The 10,643-nt window shown below is 47.7% G+C and overlaps 1 protein-coding gene across 1 annotated transcript; it reads right to left on the minus strand.

The window, feature by feature from the left end:
• Positions 1-99: 99 nt before the first annotated feature.
• On the minus strand, positions 100-10,274 carry sntb2 (syntrophin, beta 2). Its single transcript, XM_084672174.1, has 7 exons — positions 9,296-10,274; positions 5,278-5,488; positions 4,885-5,089; positions 3,133-3,275; positions 2,617-2,813; positions 1,865-2,055; positions 100-1,627 (listed from the first exon to the last, which is right to left on the minus strand). The coding sequence occupies exons 1-7, from the start codon at positions 10,011-10,013 to the stop codon at positions 1,535-1,537; spliced, it is 1,758 nt and encodes a 585-aa protein (XP_084528300.1). The 5' UTR covers positions 10,014-10,274; the 3' UTR covers positions 100-1,534.
• Between the last annotated feature and the right edge of the window lie 369 nt (positions 10,275-10,643).

Consider the following 10,643-nt stretch of genomic DNA (forward strand, 5'->3'; position numbering starts at 1 on the left):
TTATGGTAGCAAATATGGGCAAACATTTTTTACAGATGCAAAATACTATTGGCCCTTATGATCCCATAATCTTTGAAAAAACACTTGTCTTGAGAGCAATTTATTTGTATAGGCTATTTATTTACATTTGAGGTTATAACATTATTATTATTATACATTACATACTGTATATATCAGAGTGCAGGCGTAGAGTCTACCATAGTTGTGCATGTAACATGTTGTAACACCATGCTTTCCTATGCTTTCTCTGCGATTGTGTACAACGCATTAAGCTGCCACAGATACAAAACTTTGGTTCAATAACCCTTTCTTGGAGTAAAAGCATTGCTTTGCATAGGAAACAGTCACATTGGAAGCTAAACATGTTTAAAGATCAGAGTAATACAAAAAGGGTTTAACCAACAGCTTGAAACTGTAATTTGTTCAGTGAGATACATTCATGGGTAAACTGGAAGGCTTGACTTTTAGGCTAACAGCCAGAGCATCGGTGGAATCTCTGTTGAAGACACGGGAAAAAACATTGGACTAGGAACTGGGATAAAACAACAGCAGGATTGATCCCTCTACTGTATTCATGGAACATGATCATCATCATCATTCTAGTCCATCACCAACATCATGATGGACCTTGGTCTGACGGGAAGCGTACAGGACTCTGAGGTCACCCAGTCAGATGGTTACTCAGCAGGTAACTCTACCGGTAGACAACCAGCCACGTGACCTGTACGTCACGTCAGACTCATGCTGTGTGCGTCTGGGATGCATAACAAGGAATGGTCAGAAGTGGTCCGCCCTTTGGAGATCTCCAGAGAAACCCTCCCTGACCCAGGCTAGAAGGCTCGGGGGAGTGGCTAACGAAGTGTGCACAGTGACAGGTAGCATAAGTGTGACTTATGTCACGTATGTCATATAGAAATGACATAAGGGGGACGGGACAGGTGTTAAGCTGTCACTTAGAAATGGTCTAATACATTTAAAAGTTCATACAGTCAAGAGGACATTATAAACATGGGGGGCTAGTATTCCTCAACACAGATGAAGTCTTGTCTGTAGTTCCAAACTGAGGTTCACAATGTCTTGGAATCTGTCCCAATGATACATACGAATGTACTAACTAACCAATACTAAAATATCAGGGTTACGGTATAAAAGTAATACTATTGCTGTGCATCTTAAAAGCTTACTCTGCTTGGAATCTTAGAACACTTACAACAAATGAAAAGAAGAAAAGCTTTCTTGACTAACACGTAAAAAGGCACAGTTGGCAATCCTGATTATAACAGTCATTTGGGATATTGTACTAAACAATTGGTGCTTTAGGCGACAGGAACACTATCAAGCAAACACAAACACACACACATTTACACGTGCATACTTCATCATCCGCTCAGGCTTCTACACTCCATGTCAGTTCAGTGCCCAAAGTCAACACACAGTTAACAGTTACTAGTTCCTCTTAAACTCCATCTTATAATAGCAAAGTACACAAAGAGAGACGGGAAGGCTGTGAAGGGACGGGACTCCTGGTACTGCTTCAAGTCAGGAGGCCCAGACGGGTCAGCTTGGCAGACAGGAACGAATGGAGCACAAACACAATAGGCTTCGGCCCGGAATGCAAATCAAACACCTGGAGGATGAAAAGTGAGACAGGCAGAGACAGAGAGAGAGACACAGAGAGAGACAGAGAGAGAGACAGAGAGAGACAGAGACAGACAGAGAGAGAGAGAGAGAAAGAAAGAAAGAGAAAAAGAAAGAGAGGGGACAGGACAAGAGCTATTGTAACTAATGGTGTCAAGGAAGCCGAGGTTCTGTCATGTCTACTAAAGCGTCTTGTCATCTGGCTCTGCCTGTCAACACTGCTCACCATCTCTCCCTCCGGACCTCCGAAGTCCAGATAGAGGTTTCGTATCCCGTCGTCGGCAGACAACTTGAGCTTCTCGAAGGGATATCTGTAGAGCACAGCGCCCCCTGGAGGGTCAGGTGGCTCCCGCGTCACAGTGAAGCCCTTCTCATAGTGCAGAGTCAGCCGGACATCCTGCCTGTTCAACATACAACCTGACACGCACACACACACACACACACACACACACACACACACACACACACACACACACACACACACACACAAATGTCAAACATAAAATAGCTAGTGTTGAGGTGGGGCAGTGGGATAAGACATTAGGCACCTCATCTTAAGACCCTTGTAGAGCACGTGACTGCTGTTTATTTTACTGAAGCACTTCCAGGTGTCTGAATGTAACGTTTGTGATGTACACAGCAGAAAGAGCGAGTCAGTTGAACAGCAGGAGAGAGGAAGGAAAAGAGTGTTTCCAGTGGTATTCGAGCAGCCAACTATTGTTCTCTTTAGTGGAAACATTTCACATTCTGGCTGAGCTGCTTCAACATCTGCTTCAATTCTCGTCTTCTTTGCTACACTGTCATTAACTTCTGATCTTCTCTGGTACCCTATTATTCTGCCCCAGCTTCTTGGATAATGGAGAAAACGCCATCTTGGGACAGGGAACCACGAACCACAAACATTCACAAAACACAAAAAAAAAACTCGATTCGAACCAGCATGCAGTGTACAGAGACAGCGTCGACACACGTACTCACCGATAGACACCTCTTTGATAAGTTCTGCAGCGGCGTGCCCGCCCTGCACCAGCGCCCGCGTCCATGACGACAGGTCCCAGGTGGTCTCCACTCGGAACACGTGGGACTCGATGCCACGCCCCGTACCCGTCCGCGTGGCGAACACCAACTCTGCTCCCTGGGCAGGGGCGCTGCGGGCACTGCCAGAGTGGACCAGTCTGGGAAGGAAAAGACGGGGAAACGACACACAGGTCAGGGAGAGAGAGGAGAGAGGGGTGGGGGGGTTGAGACAGAGGTGGAGTTAGAAAGAGAGTGACACAGAGACAGAGAGAAATGAGAGAGAGGTTGGGGGATGAGACAGAGGTGGAGTTAGAGAAAGAGACACAGAGGTAGAGAGAAACGAGAGAGAGGTGGGGGGATGGAGACAGAGGTGGAGTCAGAGAAAGAGACACAGAGATAAAGAGAAACGAGAGAGAGGTGGGGGGATGAGACAGAGGTGGAGTTAGAGAGAGAGAGACACAGAGACAGAGAGAGTACCTGGTAGCTAGTAGAGGGTGAGTGAGCAGAGGTGTGGACCAGGCTTCACGGCTCCATGGCACGGACTCAAACAGCAGGATGTCTTTCTCTGTCAGCGCCATGACAACAGGGCGAAACTGGTGACGGCCACCATCCAGCTGGACCTATAGGAGATAAGCACCACTTAAATGCGTGTATGTTTTCATGTGGGTGTGGGGGTAGGGGGTGGGGGGTAGGCATGCACCACTGTGGATGGAAACTTCTGGTTTGGTTTGACAAAGTGCTTCCTGTCATACCATACCGCGGCAACTACTAAATATACCAAACATACCATTGCACACACCTCCATACATGATAAGGTCTTGACATATACAGCAGCTACACAACAGCCAGACACACTACATAATCAGTGACTATATACCATCTCTACCATAGCTTCGTGTGTATGTGTATGTGTCTGTGTCTGTGTTAAGGACGGGAATCAGCAGGGACCTCCCGCAGGGACCTCCCGCAGGGACCTCCCGATACTATACGATACTAATACTTAAATGGCGATTCTATATATATTGCGATTCTGTGGGTATTACGATTCTGTAAGTATTGTGATTCGATATTAAAAATGTTTGCGATTTCCTTTGGTTATTTTTCTTTAAACACTGGACCATGAAAAACAGTTGAATCATACATTCAAATACAACAGTCCAATTTTCTTAAGCTTTCCAAGTTTTGTTTCAAGTTTGAATTCCTAAATCTAAACATTAACTTAATGACTGCAGGGCAGCCAATGTAGAAACTTAATAAAAATGTGCTCTACTATTATATAGCGCCTGTCAATTGCACACAAACTGACAGATTAAGGAATGTATGCCTTTGAAATGAACAAAAACTAGGCTATGCTTCACTGTTAGGCTATGCAAAGCTAGTGCTTGGGTATGTTTGGATTCTTGTGCAAAAACAAGAGCTGGTCAGCATGCTCTGGGGTGAGGTTGCTCCTCTGGGCAGTAACGACCGCCCCTTCAGTAGAGTGTTCCTTGGCTCGAAAGTAAAATGTAACGAAAACCTGTATTTTCGACCACACTATAAGGATATAGTTGCATATAAAATGAGAGATTGATTCTATTTTGCGATTAGTCTTTTTTTTGAACTGCTAGGGAACTTCCAGAAACATGTATTCAGCGTTCGTTGTTTGCTGCGAGCAGGTTTGGCTTCCTCCGCTGTTTTGTCTGATAACTCAAGATGGTCTACAGTGATATGGGCACGCATGTATGTTGGTGGTATTACTTTCTTTCCGTGGCACAGTTCGCAGACAGCATTGCTCATGTCTAACTATTTTTCCTCGTAAATTATGAAAGCCAAAGTTGTTCCAGACGTGCGATTTAAACTGTTAAGGAGCATCATGAATCTCGGGAGTAACGTCTGACACGTTTGCTCTCCAACATGTTAACCTTTGTATTCCTACCTAGCTACTACTTGTGATGGTAGCCGGAAGAACATCATCAACGAATAGATTGCATTGCGCTATTTGTATATTTGTAGGCAGGGGCGCCGTATGGGGGGGGGGGGGAGTCATGACGATTCTAAGGGCAATTGACTGAGGTAGGATTATAAACGGCAACGTTTTTTCCCGTCTCGAATAAAATCATTTAAAGTAGGCTACAGACAAAATATCGATTTGGGAGGCAGCGTGGCGATTGAAAAAATCGGCACACACAAGAATTGCGATTCGTAACTGAATCGATTCCCCCCCCCATCCCCAGTGTGTGTATGTGGTACCTGCTCTGCCAGCCAGCCAATGTGTTTGAGGTGGGGGTGTGAAGCTCCGGAGGCACTCAGGTAGGCGTTGATGTGGGCCAGTGTCTGGGGCAGCAGGGCAGCTATGTTGGTGTGGATGGTACTGAACCAGGAGCTGGCGCTGGGCCCGTCCTTGCAGCGCAGGACCATCGTGTGCTGCCCGTCTGGGGAATGGAGCTCCAGCAGCCTGGACGACACAGCAGGATCCAAACCAACACATTAACACAAGACACTCTGGTCATTTGTAAGACAGGACGACAGCAACTGGCATCCATACACAGATTGGTGTAACTAGCCATCAGGGAAGTATGGCATCTCAACCCTCTTCCTCACGCCATAACAGTCCCCCTCCCTCCCTCTCTCACACACACACACCTGTTCTCCAGGTCAGGCATGGTGAGGTTACGGCTGATGAAGCACATCTTCAGGCTGATGACCTTCCTGTCTTTGGCCGAGCCGTGCTTGGGCGAACCGGAGTCCTCGCTGCCGCTGTAGCTAGGCGACTGAGGACGCACGCCGTCCCACGGCAGGTCTGCCACCAGGGACGGCTTCTTGAACAGTGGAGACACCTCCCGGATGTACTTCACTGTGACACACACACACACACACACACAACTATTAGAGCGAGGCATCGTGAAGTATTGGCCTGCTCCTTCAGGAACAGGCTACAGCAAGCAGGGAGGGACACACACAACTCCGGGTGATTAACTATTACTGTGGCTATTGTGGCTAACCTGTTCCCTCCTGACCAATCCGATTTCTTCCAGGGGTGTTGAAACAGTTCCAACTACAGTATAATACAAGTCTTCAAAGGGTGTAATTGGAAGAAGTACACTGTGGCTGAGAGCAATGAGAGAAACAGTCACAGTGAGTGCATGAAGAGAGAGCTTGTCTGATTGGCTGTTTGAAGAAGAATGATTTAAACTAGAATAATGAATTCTGGTGCCAGATTTGGTCCAGGCACCATTACCCCCCATTCCTCCAAGAGCCCAACCCTCAATTCCTCTACCACAAATCAACATCTTCTGTCCATTCCCCTCCCCCACTCTCTGAAATGCACAGTCACACTTCTGCTAATACTTACTAGTGTGTGTGCATGATAATGTGTGCGTTCATAAGAGTACGTGTACGTGTTTGTGTGCGTGCGACACTCCTTTGGGTCCCTCTACTCTGAGTAAGACATTGGATCCGTGGAGATGAAGGATGAGGTCATTATGGGATGTAGGCTGGGATTAAGGTTGTAAAAGTAGCTGATCTGATCGCCGGCTAGAGAGAAATAGTGTGTGTGTGTGTGTGTGTGTGTGCGCGCGCGCACGTGTAAGAGAGAGACAGGGTTAGGGTTGTGGTGGGGCAGTCGGCCAAGTTAAGTTGGCCTACCAACTACAGAGCTCATACCAACAGTGACCATGAATATCTCAGCCTCTGTGTTTTAGAGTTTGAGTGTGTTACGTAAATGAGTATCTCCTTATGTGTTAAATCACAAAATATGCTGAGTTCTCCTCTTATGTCCTCTCCTCTACCCTGTTTAAAGATCTCATTAGACCTGACAGAAATGTCACTCAGTTCCACTTCTGCTTTTAATTAGGCCAGCACACTAAGGACAGTCAATGTGTGTGTGTGAGTGTGTGTGTAGTCCCATGAGGTACCATCCTACATAGCAAGCTTGTCTTTTTCCCTCAATAGCTCTGTGCCCATAGCCAAGCAGCTAAAACAGGCAGTCAATACGCTAGCAAGCCAGACAGCCAGTCAGCCAATGAGTAAGTCAGCCGGCCAGCCAGTCAAACCGCTGTTTTTCTACTAACCAAAAATCCCCCTGTGGTTTGTCCAGCCTCCCAAACCTCGTCTCCAACTGTCTCGCCCCCTCCCCTCCTTATTCCCCCTCTCTCTCTCTCTCTCTCCCAACCACACTCTCTCCACTTTCTCTTTCCTTCCCTCTCCATCCCTTCCAATCCATACACCCCCCACTTTCTGCCTCACTATTTGCTTATTCCCTTAGTTCTCTGTCCCGACCCCCGTACCCCTCGACTGGGGCTGCCAGAGTCCTAATGAGAACAGCGTGTCTGACTCCTCACATGGGCTGAGAGGAGTCCAGGAGGGGGGGGGGGGGGGGGCTTGTCCTACTCCACACAACTCCACTGAGGCTCCACACGCATGAACGTCTCTCTCTCTCTCTCTCTCTCTCTCACACACACTCTCTCTCACACTCTCTCTTACACTCTCTCTCACACTCTCTCTCACACTCTCTCTCACACACTCTCTCACACACTCTCTATCTCTCTCTCACACACACACACACACACACACACACACACACAAGTACACTCTCTCTCACGCTTAACAGACCCACTCAGCATGCCTTCTCTCTATCTAACTCCCATGCATGAAAACTCCCTCTGCAGTTTCTCTTCAAACACAAAAACACCTGCCCCCCCCCCTCCCCCTCCCTGGCTAACTATGACCTGAATCATACAACACGTCCGTGCAGAGACCATGTCTATGTGTGGTCCTTTTGTTCTTACACACACCATGTGCTGCTGCCCTGGTGCTCTACTACTGGACTGGACATCCATCTGTTTCAACACACACACACACACACACACAGTCTGCCAGAGTGCAGAAAGAGAGAGAATCCGTTTCAACTCCAGTAACAGTGCAGTGCAACTCCAGTCCAGTGATTCCAAACCCCAGAGAGGACACTGCTGGCATCTGAACTCAGACAGCGTGGCCCATTTGAAGATGTACAGACTCACGTCACATTGTGAGGAGGAGGACGGTGCCATGTTCTGCGGGATGCTCTGGCAGGGGAACAACAGAACAAACTCGTCCGCAATCAGGGCTGTCCCCATTTCGTCAATGGCCTCTTTGTCTGCGTGTGCCATTTCTAATCCTTTATTCAACAAGACAATGGGCTCCTCCGGGAGGAACAGATGACCGTGCAAACTCAGTCTGACAACAGCATGGCTCCTATGACAGGTGTTATTAACATATGTGCCATAGTCTGGTGCACGCGTGTTCGCCGCCCAGCAAATGGGGATGATGGACACGGATGAAGATTAAGCTTGTTGTGATATTGACTAAAACAACAGTATTTGCTACATACTCTATGAATGCACATGGTAATGTCAGACCAGATCTTGGTCCTAGTTAGAAAGCCAGGATTTGACCAGAATGTGGATCAGGTCTGGACAGGAGCCCCACCCCTTCCCCCCCAGGCCTGGGTCCTGGCTGTGGAGCCAACCTGGGGTCAGGCAGCTAATCACCAGAAAATGTGTTGTTAATGTCTAGTGTACATGCCACAGTGGTCTGGAAACACAAAGCTCATTCTGACAAACCCTGGTTAGGCCTGGGGAGGGTGCTCCGTTCACAAACACCACAACTCAACTGTCCGACAGGCTGACAAACAGTGACAGCGCCCTGGGACATTCCTGCATCGGAGGGTCCCAGGTTGGAGCCTGAGTAGGACTTACATCATCCACTCAACTTCACCACTTACAATGTCTAAACAAGAGTGGGGTGGAGTGGTGGATATAATGATGGATGGTTGGATGACAGCTGAAAAGAGGGATGGATGTATTAAGGGTCGTTTTAATAATATGATGCCTTGCATTTTTCTTGAGGCAACAGAGATACCTCATTTGACAAACTAAATGGAAAGCAACTGCCTACCACACAAAAAGACTCCAAACTTCCTCGATCTAACTCTGTTCCAGGTTCCATTCCGGAACATTAACCACACAGTGCATGTGCACACCCTCACAGGTTTCCTAGCCAGGGGCCCAACTCTAATGTGCACATTCACATCAATGACAACCACACAATTACTTAGCGTATGCAATGAGGCCTTATCTAGGCCTCCATGATACAACGGCTGACTTTGTAATACTGCGGTCACTTTCCTGTTTACTGATATGATAGCGTTGTTGATATAGCTGATCCCGCCCCCGTTCAAAAAGTACATCGACAGTGGCTGAGCGCTGAGAAAGCGAGGACTCGTTACACAACATAAATACATTCCACCTCTGATAGTTGATAGCGCTGATCGAAGCCCTCGAGCTTCTACTGATAAGCACTGATGAGATGACACTTTGTTACTTCTGTATGACTAACGGGCAAGTTGGTCGCACCTGGGAAAGTCCTGACATCTAGAAAGTTCACCATGCTGACATAGCCGTCTACCTAAAAACCTTCCTTTAGCTTGGTCAACGTGCTGTTCTGTCAACAAGTCATTCAATGTGAGAAACTGCACTGTAATGCTGATATGGTAACGCGGTGTGTGTCTAATACTATTTCTGAGAACTAGTTTGATAAGAGAAACAAAATCGAAGCGTAGGTAGTTGTCGGTTATGTATAACCTGGCCTTGACAAATCCCCGCTGTTGCGTTCTCAATCTTACCCTCAAGCGTAACCTCCTTTCCGGCCTTTTTAAGCGCCTGCACCGCCAGATCATGCGTAGCCTCCCTCAGGTCGTTCCCGTTGACTGACAGGATAGCATCGCCGACCCGGAGAGCGCGACTCTGGTCTGCTGCCAGTCCGGGAAAGATCTTGGATATGAGGATGGGCATTCGGTTTTCTCGGCCCCCTTTGATGCTGATTCCCAAGCCGCCGGACTCCTGTTTGACCACTCGAACTTTACGCACTGCCTCTGTGCCAGATTCTGAATTGATGGAAACTTCGCCATGTCTCGAACTAAAACTGGACCCAGGACTGCCGTAACTGGACCCGGGGCTACCAAAGTCAGAGTTCGTACCATTATCACGAGCATACTTGCCAGACCCCGGACTATTTAAACCATAGCTCCCCTCGTAATGAACCCGGTTAATGCCCCCACTACCGCTGCGCCCTCGACCACCGTTGTTCGGTTGCTGCTCTTGGTTCAGGAGTTGACCGCGGTTCGAGTTTCCCGAAGCCAGCCCGGGATCGTTTCCGTTAGACACTCCATTTCTTAGGCCTCCTGGAGAGTTGTAATCCAAGTTGTTCCCTTGTCCGCTTATGTCCAACTCTGCGGTTAACGTTAGAGTCTCGCGAGTCAATTCGGCCGAAACTCGGATCCAACGGTCCCGGAGCAAAAGGTCCAGTTGCCCGTTTTTGTCCGCTCTGGTCCAGACAGCCATCCTGGTAGCCTTCTCCGGGGCGGGTTTCAGACTAAACTCATGCTAAACTTTTTCTTCTTTTTCAAAGTGCGTACGAGCCCTGCACTATATCGACACACCCACTTACGCACAGATTGCGGGAAGCTGAGGACAGAAAAAACGGATCCAAATAGAGGGAAAGGAAACCACTGCCCGTGACAGACTGGTTTGTTGAGTGTAGCCTACTGTTCAGCTAAGCGAGCGGGGCCGAGTTGACTGGCTTTTGGAGTAAACTCATAGCCGGATGCCGGAAACAACCAATGAATGTCTGTTGAGATTACTTATTCATGAGAAAGGCGGCGTTAAAGGCCGCTGGGGTGGTCTGTCAGTGTCAACAGCTGCATGACAGTGTACCAGGGGTTGCATGTACAGTCACAGCCCGGTTTCTAGTATTTTAAAGTATTTGTTTTATATTTGCAAAGGATGACACATATGAAAAGCTTTTTTTAGATCAAGTTTCCTCACATGACAATTATACAAGATGTATCATTAATTAACGCAATATAATGTAGTATGAGAAGGATCAATGTCTAATCAGGATCATTCTGTCAAGCACAATCCTATTTCATATGTTACTGTTATGTGAAGCTACCCTACCCGTGTCTCCTCTGC

This window comes from Hypomesus nipponensis, chromosome 14 (assembly GCF_054491055.1).
Source record: "Hypomesus nipponensis isolate SF chromosome 14, ASM5449105v1, whole genome shotgun sequence".
Lineage (NCBI taxonomy): Eukaryota > Metazoa > Chordata > Actinopteri > Osmeriformes > Osmeridae > Hypomesus > Hypomesus nipponensis.